This window comes from Tamandua tetradactyla, chromosome 7 (assembly GCF_023851605.1).
Source record: "Tamandua tetradactyla isolate mTamTet1 chromosome 7, mTamTet1.pri, whole genome shotgun sequence".
In the NCBI taxonomy this organism is placed as follows: domain Eukaryota; kingdom Metazoa; phylum Chordata; class Mammalia; order Pilosa; family Myrmecophagidae; genus Tamandua; species Tamandua tetradactyla.
In genome coordinates this window covers 94,523,048-94,537,387 of record NC_135333.1, presented here as the reverse complement: position 1 = coordinate 94,537,387, position 14,340 = coordinate 94,523,048, and the positions used below count along the sequence as shown (strand labels likewise).

Here is a 14,340-nt window from a genome sequence, read left to right as displayed (position 1 = left end):
ACCAAGGAGACTACTGTAAAGCTTTTGACTTTTAGTGAGATGGGAGGCAGTTTGAGAGTTTTGAAAAATACGACAAGATCTAACTTATTTTTGAAGAATCATTCTGGCTGCTATGCTGGGAATGGATTATCGGGGGCAAGGGCAAAAGCAGGGAGACTGGTTAGAAGGATATTACAGTCATCAGGGCAGGAGATGAAGGGGGTTTAGATTACGGTGATAAGAGTGAAGATAGAAGTAATGTGATTCTCAATATATTTTTGAAGGTAGAACTGATAATATTTGCTGATGGATGGGATAATGAGTTGAAAGAGAAAAAAAAGAAGTCACAGATGACTGAAAGAATTTTGTCCTCAGAAAACAAAATGGATGAAGTTGCAGGGAAGACCGATATGGGGAAAAGCAGGCTTGGAGGAGATTAGGATGTCACTTTGGGATGTGGTAATTTTTGAGGAAAGGAATGTTAAATAGTTCTTTAAAATAGTTTAGAAAGTGAGTCAAGTTCATGCAGTAGTAAATTTGGTAGTTGACAGTGTATATTTAAAATCATGGAAGAAATTGCTCATGAAGTAAATTTGGATAAAAACAATATCCGAAGTGTGATGGAATAATCTTATGGCATGAGCTGCAAAGCTGAGGGATTTTAAAGAGGAGGGAAGGACCGTGGTATAAAGTGGCCACGAGGCGCAGCCAGGACACCCATTCTGTACTCTAACCAGATTGAATTTCTTTCACTTCCTCAAACTCTCGTATTCTATCTTCTTGGCTTTTGCACATGTTGTCTTCACTGCCTGGAATCGTCTTCTGCCTTCTGTTCATCTCACTAACACCAACTCATCCTCAGGTTTCAACTTGGACTTCATTTTTTTCTGGTAGCACCCTCTTTTCTAACTTACATCCTCTTATTAAATTTGTTCCATAGCAGCTTGTATTTTTCCTGTTGTAGCACTTCCCAAACTTTATGGTTAATGATTTTTTAATCATGTTTTCATCACTGCGCTGGATGCTCTGTAGGGGTAAAAGGAGCCTTGCCTGCAGTTCCCACCATTATATCACCATCGCGGGGCCGAGCTCATAATAGCCACTTAAAATGCATGTTGATGGTTTGAATGAAGTACATGTAACTTTCAAGGTAAATTGTGTTTTCTTGGTAATAGAGGTATTTGGAAGAGCTTCTAAATTTTGTTCCAGATTGGTTCTTAACTCTGAAAAAATAGAAAAATGTAATGTAATAATGTACATTGTGTGATGTAGTAATAGTATTATTTCTATATTATAATAAGATACAATAGAGAAGTTGGAAAGAGTATGTAAAATTTAATGCTTATTTTATGAGGATGGTTGAATTATGAGTTGTTTTCCTCAGCATTCTTCATATTTTCCCTTATTTATAATATTTCTTTTATTTAAAACATTTCGTGTGTATTTTCAGTGTCTGACATATGGCATCTTAAGCTCCTTAGATAATTTTGTTCCCAAGTTTGACTTAATCCTGTGTAGTTCACACCAGAGCATAGTCTCTCCTGAGAATAACCTAGAATGTCTTATTTCTTCCCTTCTGCTTCAGTATTTGAAAAAGCTTTCCTTTTTCAACGTTTATTTTTCTGGGATAAAATATATTGTTCAAAATATCAGGGATGATATTTAACTTTCTTGGCTTAAACATTTTTCCCGTTTATCAAATGAGCTGTCACCCTTTCTTCTAAAACATTATCATTATTACTATAAAAATAATTCTTAAATATTAAATACATGTAAATTGCCTTTGTACAGTTTGTCTTCAAGTCACTAATTTTAGTACTTGTATATAAAGAAACTGCAGCTCAGAGAAGTTTCATGGTTTGGTAAAGTCACAAGGTTGTCACAGGAATACTGGGACTAAATCCAGGATCTCCCTGTTCCTAGTAAATACTACAAAGTAAAGGGTTTTTTTTCCATGTATGTATGTTCCCTATTAAGAAAAAATTTATTTACATGTAAATGAGGAACTTACAATATGTTTCTAATTTAAGGCTGCTGATAATGTTTAATCTAAATAAAATGTGTCCTTCTGAGTCCTGTTACATTAAAAAACAAACATGTTTTTTAAAAATTTTCTGGTTTGAAGTTATTTGTGAGCTGCATTCTGATGCTTTTTTCACTTCCTCCACAGCTGTGCATGCCTAAAGGGCTATCTTTCAGAACACAAACTGACAATAAAGACCCTCAGTTTCACTCATTTATAATTACCAGGGAAGATGGCTCTCGTACCTATGGTTTTGTTCTGACTTTTTATGAAGAAGTTACCAGTAAGCAAATCTGCACGGCAATGCAAACACTCTACCAGATGCACAATGCTGAACACTACAGCAACGTATATGCTTCATCCTCCTGCAGCATGGACTCACTGGCAAGCAGTATTGATGAGGGAGATACAACTTCCCTTTTGAAACTCCAGCGATACAACTCCTATGACATCAGCAGAGACACCCTATATGTTTCGAAGAGTATATGCTTGATCACACCACTGCCTTTCATGCAGGCCTGCAAGAAATTTCTCATCCAGCTTTACAAGGCAGTTACCTCACAGCAACCACCACCCTTGCCACTTGAGAGCTACATACATAATATCCTTTATGAAGTTCCTCTTCCACCTCCAGGGAGATCGCTGAAATTTTATGGTGTTTATGAACCAGTTATCTGCCAGAGACCCGGGCCCAATGAACTACCCCTCTCTGATTACCCTCTTCGGGAGGCCTGCGAGCTCCTGGGATTAGAGAACCTGGTACAGGTGTTTACCTGTGTTCTTTTAGAGATGCAGATCCTTCTCTATTCTCAAGGTAGGTCTTCCCTGGAATTTAAGTTTTCTTAAAACAGGTGCTTAAGCTCCTGGTAACTTGTCTTCTGAGTCCTGTATTTCCAGGAGTGTTAGAACCAAATAATTAATGTTCAGAGTTCTTTTCTGTTTTGTGTAAAAGGAGCATATATGAGTGAGCCCAAAGGCTGAGACATTGCTTCTCTTTAAGGTGTCTGTGGCTGTAGAGAAAAACAGAAAGGAATATAAACACACTACCTTGGATAATTTGGTTTTTTTTTTTATTTTTTATTGAAATGGCACCTTTTCCCCCGATAATGCATAATTATCACAAAAGAAATGTATTTCTTTTCATAAACAAAGTGAGAGAATCCTATTACTACCAGGAACATATAGACCTCTCATTCTTTACAGATTAGTAAAGGTTCACATCAAAACTCAGCTGACATTGGAAAGCTGTGAATAAAATTGTTGGCTCTGCAGCTTCCTGAGGCAGCCGTCAACTTTGGATCTTTGCCTGCAGGAATATTTCATTTGAGTGAGAAAAGACATGCAGACACTAAACAGACATGACTTTCCTAGGTCTGACACTTCTGCCAGTGCTGTGTGGTTTTTTTGTTTTGTTTTGTTTTATTTTGTTTAATCCCAGAAGTCATCTTTGTGATCTCTTTCTTTCATAGTTCTCCCAACACATACTTAGAAATTATCAAAATATAGATTCAATTTTACCTGTTCATTTACTGTACTAATGTCCCTATTACTAGAGTACTGGTTCCAAAATGAATATGAATTCACAGGGAAAATAGAGATGCTGTCTCCTAATAGATAGTCAGTTAAAGGGAAATACAAAATGATACCTGTATATCGATGGATTCTTTGAGTGGCAGTTTGCTAACTTGTGTTTAGGCTGACAGAATTGTAGTGCAATCTCCAGCTGCTACTGTCAAGCTTATTTTGCCACTTTCCTTTTTTGTTTTTGTTTTCTTCTATTTTAAATTATAAGTGAAGCTGAGCCAAGTAGGCTATATTTGTACTTCCCCATCTTGTGTGTATATTGACACTATTTGTGTGTTGACAGCCCTTCATGAAGTTGTATTTTCTTCAGTTTATCCTGTGTGATATTCTTTGATAATATGTTCCAGTAACTGGGTATTTGTTTTCAGGAGGTTCTTCTTGAATATTCAGGCTAAATTTTTTATTTTCTGCTCATCATTACCAGTAGCTCTGCCTTTTGTATCTGAAAGATTTAACTTTAATTTTTTCTCCTTATTTCTTTTTTTCCCTGAAGTGGTTAGAGGTAGGGAGTTCATGGAAGAGACAGGGGCTGGGCGCTTCATACACTCAGTTGTATTATTAACTAATTGATTGATATTAACTATTATGATCTCAAAGATCATTTAGTTTAATTTCCTAATGTTGTGCCTAGAGAAGTATTTTGGGCCCAAAAGAATGTTGATTTTGAAGTCATGACAATCCTTGATTCAAATCTCTGCTCTTATCACTTAGTAATTGTGTTCCATAACCTTCTTGACTGTCCATTTCCTCATCTTCATCGGGGATAACTGTTTCTGTTTTTTCTTTTTCCTTAACTGATTTATTGTGAAGGTTAAATAAGAAAGCCTGTATAAAATATTCAGGGTGTAATTGGCCCCGATTAAATGCTAACTGATATTGTAATTATTAAAATTCTTTTAGTCCCACATAATCCTCTACATGTTATGCTTATCTTAAGTTGTGAGGGTCCACATACAGCTTTGTTAAATTAAGTAGTTAAGGCATTTGTTCCCAGTCAAGAAACTAAAAAATGGTCTGTTGTACTGTATGCCATGCTTTTTTTTTTTTTTAAGGAAAAACCTTCTATTATCATACTTCCTCTTTTAAATAGTACTGTAGATCTCACTGCTTATGATCTTCCCTAGGCCCTTTGGGTTCTTTTTGCTGTGTTCGATTAGCTCGAACTTCTTGTTTTATTACGGAATCTGCTTGTTGAAGTTTGAAAACATTGCAAATGCCAAACAATTATCATGATAATCCAAAGTGAATCAAAGTAGATGAATTTCAATTATGAAAATGTTCTTCTAGACTAATTTGAAATTCTGGTTCACAGCCCATTTAAACAGATTTGGTCTGTTATTTACAGAGTATATGCATCATAGTCACTTTGCGGTGGTAATTAACTAAAACTTTAAGTAGAGAATGCACCCAGGAGGTGAAAGCTGTTTTCTGTAACCCCAACATCAGAAAGAGGCACTTTTTCCTGAAGACTGAAATTACCTAAAGGAGGGCAATATGAAGATTGGAGTATGATCCTCTTTTCAAAGAAATAGTAGAGGCATAAATGATAGGGAAATTTAAACACTAAGGTCTAACTTTTAATACCAATAATTAAGGTCTTAGGAACATTCTGGGGCCTTGCTTACCTCCTGTGCTTTTCACAATGGAAATAAACAGTTACTCACTGCCTTCCTAAATGCCTTTCCGTTGCTCCTCCTTCCTCTCCTTTCTGTCCCTCCCTTTTGTAAAAGTCTGCATGAATTTAATTAACCGTATCAGAAAGTAGAAGCTATTTGAAATTTTCTTGAAATAGTTTACAGCGTCCTAATCACAAACTGTTACTCATGTTCAAGTGAGCATCATGGCTTTTTGGTTATGAAGTTTGTAAATCATAAAAGCAGACCTGATATTTTGATACAGAAAGTGGGTTTCCATGACATGTATCCTAAACGTTATAGAATTTAACCAACTTTGGTCAATATTTTTATATTACTGTGTTTAATTTATAGAAACAGAATCTTCTTATTAAGACATGTTTCTTATTACTTTTTCTTTTTATTCAAGCTACTAATCCCGTCAGTAATGTGTAGTAAATATTTCCTTCTGGTTTCTGGCTCTTCATTTTCTTCTGGGGTCTTATGATGAACAAATACTTTGACTATTAATGTAATACAATACACCTAATATTTTCATTTATAACTTAGCTTTCAGTCATATTGAAGAAATCCTTCTCTACTCTGAGATCATAAAAATATTCTACATTTTGTTCTAACATTTAAAATGTTTTCATTAAGTCTATAAAAACTCTGTAAGAATTTTTGTTGTAAGGATGGAATCAGATTATTATTTTTTTAAATGTATATATATAACCTGTAATCCTCGTACTGTTCATCAGTTAGAACATTCTGCAGTGCCACCTGTGTCAGGCGGAAATGTTGGGGGGTTGTTTCTGGTTTCTCACTACTATTCTACTGACTTAATTTTCTGTCCCTGTACTAAGCCACATTTTTGTAATTCCTATTGCTTTAAAATAAGTCTTTATATCAGATAGGACCATTCTTTTCACCTTACTTTTATTGGAGTTTCAGTTGAATCCAGCTTTGGGAGAATGGACATCTATAAACTATTGAGTCTCCCTTTTCTTGAAAATGGTAATCTCTATTTATCAGGTTCTTCTTTAATGTCTCAGTAAAGTTTTATAATTTTTTCATAAATGCCTTGTACCTCTTGTCAGTTTATTATGTTCTTCACATTTTTCATTACTAGTATAAATATTAATTTTAAAAATTTCCATTATAAATAAACCAGATACAAAAATCGCACAAAACAAGTGTATAACTTAGTGTATGTCTGTGTACTTGTAGCCACAACCCAGGTCAAGAAATAGAAGTTTACAGCATCCTAGACACCCTTCTTTGTGTTCATTCCCACATTCAGCCTCTTCCCTCCCTCTGAAAGAAACAGCTGACCTTACTTTTACAGAAACTTTCTTATATTTCTTCATGGTTTTATTACTCAAATGTGCAATCTGAGATAGTTATTCTTGCCCATTAAAAAAAAATGATGCGTCTTTTGTGTTTATTTTAATCTACAGATTTTCCCCTCTTCACTCTTTTTCCTTACTATTTATGTAATGTCATATCAATTTTATCGATAAGAAAACCCAAGTATTTGATCTGTCGAAAAAGTCTGGGTTTTGTTGATTTCATACTCACAGAGCAATTCAAAATGGTTCTTTGCTCTCTGTATTTCTTACGATTTGACAGCTAGATCCAGATGCTTGATCAGACTTAGATTCAGTCTGGATCTTTCATGCAGAGGCACATATTTTTTTATTGTCTCTCTTTTTTTATGTTAACAGCCATTGATATTTAATCTGTAGATCCATTCATACAGTGGAGTTTTCAAAATGGTGACATTCTAATTCCATCATTTATTTTTCATTTATTAGCTGGAATAATTTTGTGTAGAGATGCACTCATCTGTTTGTTTACCCTGTGGTGCAGTTTATTTGTTAAAGGCAAGAGAATGCTTGATTCTTTCCTTTTATTTATTAATTTTCAAGATAATGAATTTGTTCCCAGTCATCCTCTGGAAGTGACAAGCTAGACATTTTTAAAATGAATGTCATTATGAACTCAAGAAATTAGCCATACTTTATAAGTGTCCTCATTGTATGTATCCTTATTTTAGCTCCAGTTGTCCCATCTTTGACCACTGGGAACCTCTTCTAGTTGGCTCCTTGATCCTTTTGATATGACTGTCATGTTCATTAGTAGCTTTCTTGCTATCTGGTTGGCAGGACATTCCAAGCTCTTTTTGTGCCCCAGACCTAGAATTAGCCAGTTTTCCAAGAAGCCCACATTTCTTGATTGGGAAATGATATTTCAACAGTCTTGGTACTTACTGCTACTGGATTCACCATTTTCTCTAGGTACTTCATTTGGCAGAGTTAAGGTATGGATAGACATATGTGTGTATATGTATTTTTATAGATGTGTATATTTATATTCATCACAGCACACACATACATGTAATCTTAAGGTAAAATAATTTGTGAATTCATTCTGTTATTTTCAATTCTAATTTAGAACTGTAGAGTTTTTACTTAATTTATGTATATTACACCTGTATCTTCAGCAAGTATGGGAATAAAACCAAAGCTGTAGCCACCTTGGATCAGTTAATGCCCCTAGAACAGCCAGAAATTTCAGCTTTAACGCACTAGACTATTGTTTCCATTTTGTTCCTGGCCTTTAATATTGTTCTTTATATTTTACAAATCCATCTATTCTCATAATAGTGTGTTTTAGAATTATTTTATATAGAAATTTTAGTTTAATTTCTGATCTCTAGACCATCATACTGCCATAAATAGAAATTTTTTTAAAAAAGATCACTGAACTAAAATAAAAATGAACAGATTGACTGTGGCAGTTACTACAGAATATGACAAATGCTAAGCATAATAATTTTATTATTAATAATATAAAATATGAAACTCATGTTTCTGGGTTTTTTTTTTTTAATTGCCTGTTATATTTAATCTACTTTAAATAATGTAAATACTTAATGCATGCATAGATATGTACAATGCAGTAGATTTTGTTAATAGCTTAACCTCTTCATGAAATGAATGAAGTACTACTTTTAACACGTAGTCATGGATGTCAGAGAATTATATTCTTATAAATATATACTTTTATCTATAGAGGTTATATATTTTTTTAAATTCAAAATGCATCCTTTCTCTATTTCCAATGATTTTTGGAGGCTCTACAGAATATCATGACACTCAGTTGTGATTAATGTTCTTTTTACTGCTTATAAAATTATAAATCAAACAACTTTTAATATAGAAAACAGTTTATACAATATTTAGTTCATTATCTATTTTGCAAGCCATACTTGACTTTGAAACATATGTATATACTTTTCTAAACAAAAAAGGCATCTAATTTCAAATTCAAAAAACTTTGCAAGTTAAATTCAAATTATTTATTCTTATAGACTATTCCATTGTCCACAGATTATTTCCATATTGATAAGATTCCGCAAGTTTTTGATACCTAGCTGCTTCCTGCCGCCTGCAAGCAAATTTTTGTTTTAATAAATGTGGATTTGTATTATTTTGAATAACTGCAGTATATTTCATTATATAACTGGCCATAATTATTTTAATCTGATCCCGCTTGTTAGATTTTAGCACATTACTAATAGTTTACTATTATACATGGCACTTAGAAGTATCCATGTACATGTGTTTTTGTATATTACTTGATAAATTCCTAGAATTGGAAGTGTTAGGTCAAGTGATCTGTACCTTTTTAAGCTTTGGATAGATATTGCCAAATTACTATCTAGAAAAGCTCTAACAATTTATCCTGCCATAAAGTAGGATGCCCTTTCCTCCAAACCTTTAATGTGTGTCATGGTCAGGTACATGTGTCATCTTGGCCAGATTGGGGGGCCCATTTGTCTGGTTGGCCACGTGCTGGCCTGTCTGTTGCAATGAGGACATTTCCTAGAATTAAATCATGATTATGTCGGCTGTATCCACAGCTGATTGCATTTGTAATCAGCAAAGGGGAGGGCCTTCTACAATGAGTGATGTTTAATCTAATCACTGAAAGGCTTTTAAGGAGGATTCAAAAGAGACAGTCTTTCTTCCTGCTTTGGCCAGGAAGACTCTCCTTTGAAGTTCATCCAGACCCTTCATCCGAGTCGTCAGCTTCACAGCCTGCCCTATGGATTTTGGACTCTACGTTCCCATGGTTGTGAGACACTTTTATAAATTTTATATCTACGGATATTTTCTGCTGATTCTGTTTCTCTAGAGAACCCTAGCTAGTACAGTTTAGTACCAAGAATGGGGTGGTTCTTAGGTTTGGTTTTTAAGACATGATCATGATTTAATTTTATGAAATGTCTTCATAGCAACAGACAGGCCAGCACTTGCCCAACCAGACAAATGGGCACCAACACCTAGCCACACTGACACATGAACCTGGCCATGACTCTGTGATTTTCTTTTTTAATATTTGTCAGTGCAATAAGCAAAAAGCAGCTCATTTTTTACCCATCATTCATGGTAAAAAAATTTTTTTAATTTGCCTTAGTATTTCACCTTTTCTGATGTGTATTTGTAACTTTATGCCAATCCTTTACAGTATGTTTTATTGTATAATGTGGACAAGTGTAATTTTTTAGTGTCCAAATAGTTTTATTTAATTTTACACACCTTCAATGTTAACATTTTAACTCCTCAGTACACACTTAGTGGCCACCCATTGTGTATAGGCCCTGTATCAAGTGCTGATATTTAAAATACAGTCATTGCTGCCCAGGAAATGACAGTGTTGTAGGAAGAAGAGACACATAAGCAAATCATTATAACATAATAGTAATTTATTAGTTGCTGTGACGGACATAAAGGTAGGCTACTATAGAAGTATGTAGAAGGGACTTTAGTGATGGTTAGAAGTGTTTAGGGATGACTTTCCAATGGAACAGTTCCCTGAAGAAAAAACTAGAACTTAGCCAGGCAGTGGGTAGGAAAGGGAAATTCTGTATAGAGGGAGAGGGTGGATATTCAGAGGTTCAGGGTCCTGTGTAAACATGCCACATTCAGTGAAAACTGCAAGCAAATCATAAGACTGCAAATGGGTGGTAAGAAATGAGACAGGCAAGGGCCAAATCATGAAAAGCCTCATAGGCAATGCCAAGGCATATCTTAAATATGAAATAATTTCTTTTAAATATTTATTACTTTGAGTATCAAAGGAAACTTTCCTTAATTAAAAAACATGTTTAAAGAAGAAAGCCCTACCTTTTGTTTTCTTGATTCAGTTAAGAATAATTTACTTGTTTCCTTAAGTAATTGGATTATTAAAAATTATGCGGTATTTCAGCTAATCTAAGAGAGTTTAGAACTGGGAAAAACAGACATAGAATACCCACAGCTTGTGTCCAGTAGAAGCAATTAAAACGTATAATTTATTTTCTCTTCACATGGTATTGTTTTCCATAATCAAAGAAAGAAATGAGCCAGAGATGCCAGTTTCTATTACTTGAGGAATGTCTGTGTTTTCTAAGTCTGAACATTTTCCCCATCGATAGTATATAAGGAGCCAAGCTTTTGGGGATTTGGCTGATTAAAACCCCAAACCTTTCAGTCTGAATCTACTCAGAAGACAGAAATCACACAGTAATTTAAACAGAGAAATTTAATAAAAAGAATAATGACTATATGACAGAAGAATAACATGAAGATGTAAAGAAAGCTCTAAAGGGTACCCAAAGAAGGACAAACTTGGAAGGGGGCCTGCTTCTCAAGGCTGGGGCTCATACCTCATTGGAGAAAATGTGGATACAGCCTTTTGGCTGGTGGAGAAGTTCACCATGTTGCCTGGGCTAGAGATGTTTCTCAGTCACTGGGCAAGCAGAAAACAAACCTCCCAGGTACAAGGAAGCCTTGGCTGTGAGCAGGCATGTAGAAGTGGTTGGGTTATCACACTGGGTGCAAGATCTGAGTGTGCAGTGTCTGTGTTTAGAGAGCCATGAGAACTTGGTTACTGGGCTCTGTCTCTGGGCATATGGCTACAGCAGTGTTCCATCATATGTTCTCACACCTCCACACTGCTGACGAACCATGCAGCAGGAGCAAGAAATAGCAAAAATAGGGAAAACACCATCCTGCAGAACCAGGGAGAGAAGACCCCTCCTCCTGAAGCAACTCTCCAATGCCCTCTACTGGTAAAGTGTAGAATTTTTCTCACCTTACAAGAGAAAAGAGTACAATCCATTGCTGTAGAGTAAACACTGAGTGAATTTAGATCTGAGAGGCAATAAATGGATAACTGGCACAGGATTGACTGCTTAAAATCCTGAGCTGTTCTAGCTTATAACTGAGGAAGGAAAAAAGCAAATTCTGATGTTCCAGGAATTGGTTTGGCGCTCACAGCTGGACCTTAGTGATATTGCAGACTGATCTGATGTTCACAAGTAAAACATAATGTTCTCCTATTGGACATACATAATTTCACAAGAAAATCCACTTCCATCAAAGTCGCTGTGCAACCCACAAAATCCAAAAAATCTCCTTCATGGCTAAATGAGTGACTGTCACTTCCTTACCAGTTACAGCTCTATCTCTGCTTTAGTCTGCTTTCTGTGGATATCAGACTTACAGCGATACCTCACTTTCTAGTGGCACCCAATCCAAAGCAGGTCTTACTTCCTTAGACCCTTCCCAAAACTACCCATCCAAAATCCAAATCCTATTATAAGTTCTTCCTAAATCCTCTTACTTAAAATTCCATGATTGCCCAATAAAACCACAATGAGATACCATTTCACAACCATTAGAATGACTGCTGTTGAAAAAAAAGGAAAATAACAAGTGTTGGAGAGGATGCAGAGAAATAGGAGCGTTGCTGTTCCTATTTCATTGCTGGTGGTAGTGTAAAATGGTGCAGCTGCTCTAAAAGATGGTCTGGTGGTTCCTCAGACAACTCAGTATACAACTACCATATGACCCAGCAATTCCAAATACTAGATATATGCCCAAAAGAATTGAAAGCAGGCACTGAAACTGTTATTTGCACACTGAAGTTCACAGAGTCATTATTCACAATTGCCAAAAGATGGAATTAACTCAGTGTTCATCCTCTGAAGAATGGATAAATAAAAATTGGTGTGTATACAGTGGAATATTGTTCAGCCATAAAAAGGAATGAAATCCTGCCAAACCCCAACCAAAACCATTCCAGCCAATCCTAAAGAACATCTAGGGCAATACGTAAGATTCTACAAAGGTTCCATGTACTAGGGTAACTTTCTAGAAACCTACAACCTCCAGATGGGTCCCTGGACCAGACATATCCTGAAATGGCAGAGGGCCCAGCCTCTCCAGAACATCAGCTAGTTCCATCTACCTACCCCATATTATTGACATCCCCCTTCTAGCATGAAAAAGTTAGAATGGGCATAGCCCAAATACCCCTTAAGAGTGGGATAGAAAGATCAAAAGGTGATGGTGGAGTTACATAGAGAAGGTAGAGTTTAACAAGCGAATATGATTGCTGCATCTTAAATTGATATTTCTTTTAGTCTTTTCAGTATCTTAGAGCAGCTAGAAGTAAAAACCTAAAATTGTGGAATTGTAACCCATACCAAACTCTGAAATCTATTCTACAAGTAATTGTTGTTCTGAGCTTTGAGATTTATCGCTTTTTTTGTATATATGTTATTTTTCACAAAAAAGAAAAAAGTTGATTGCGATGATAGAAAAATATTTACGCCTTCTAGCCTCCTATGTTCTGGAGCAGCTAGAAGGAAAAATCTGAGAGGTTGATATGGTAGCCCATGACAGACTCTGGGATCTGTCCTGTAAATACTTGTTGAAGAGTGCTTTGAAAACTGTTGCATTTTTCTTTCTTTGCATTGTATATATATTATATTATACAATAAAAGAAATTTTTAAAAAAAGGAATGAAGTCATGGTAACGTGACAGCATGGATAAACCTTGAAGACATCATGTTGAGTGAAATAAGCCCAACACAAAAGGACAAATGCTGAATGATCTCACTGATTTGAAACAATTGGAGTAAGCAAACTCAGAGTCAAAATCTAGGATATAGGTTACTAGGAAATGGGATGGGGATAGGGAACCAGGAGTTAAGGCTTAAAATGTACAGGTTCCTGTTTGGAATGATGGAATGTTTTGGAAATGGATGATGGTGGTGGTAGCACAACATTGTGAATGCAGTTAACAGTACTGAAATAGATACCCGAATATGATTAAAAGGAAAAATTTTAGATTATACATATGGTAATAGTACAGTTAAAAAAATATCTGTGGAACTACAGTACACAAACAATGACTCCTAAGTTAAACTGCGGACTTTAATAGTGCAGTTGTAAAAATATGCTACCATCAATTGTAATAAATTATCCACACTAATGCAGGGTATTAGCGGTGGTGTGTGTGGAAATCTATATTTTAGGCATGATTCTTCTATAAATGCACAACTCTCTAATAAAAAAAAAAATCCATGATTGCCCAAGGCGTGTGTTCTCCCTTACTACAGTGATTAATTAACCCAACTTGTTCAACTGTAGGAGTGTTCCTGATACTATTTTGACTGAAGGACATTGGCAGAGCAAATGACTAATGATTATTTCTTAATCGAGTGAGTGTCATTCCTTCTTTTCCTTAAAAATTTATTCCTGAGTAAGGTATTCACAGGTCAGGGTTGGGAAAGGGGTAGGAGGAAGAATACCCCTCTTCTTTAAATCATTTAAGGACAATTAAGTCATTTTTTTCTCCCACTGAATGTTTTTAAAAACATAGTTCTTATTTATTGTTTGTTTATTGTTCTTTTTTCAGCATTTTAAGAATTTTCTAACTCTTTTACATGTGCCAAAAAAGTACCTGACAACATAATTTAAACTACCTGTTAAATAATCAGTCAATCAACCAATACAATTTACATTATATTGTTGTGGTATGAGGCAAAAGATATTCTGTGTAGAAGTCTTTTAAGATGCCATGCTATGAATAAAATGACATGTACTCTGTTTACAATTATATTAAGAAAATTTAGGTTTGGGACAAATAAGCCTCTCTTCCTTTGGTCTCATACAGTAGATGAAGTTCTGAAATACAGACTAGGTCCTCTTTAAAAAAAACAAAACCGAACAAAAACCCCTCAATTTTAAGGTTTTTCTTTTTTGTTTAAAGAAGCTAGCTGAGTTAGAAACATTGACTTTT

At 35.2% G+C, this 14,340-nt stretch overlaps 1 protein-coding gene across 3 annotated transcripts in view; it reads left to right on the top strand.

Annotated features, from left to right (window-relative positions):
* The window catches only part of DENND5B (DENN domain containing 5B), a 269,467-nt gene that overhangs the window by 99,542 nt on the left and 155,585 nt on the right, over nucleotides 1–14,340 (top strand). For all 3 annotated transcript variants that reach the window (XM_077170450.1, XM_077170452.1, XM_077170453.1), the window contains one exon: nucleotides 2,150–2,816. In XM_077170450.1, coding sequence (XP_077026565.1) covers nucleotides 2,150–2,816 — 667 coding nt within the window. The remainder of the gene's footprint in view (nucleotides 1–2,149; nucleotides 2,817–14,340) is intronic.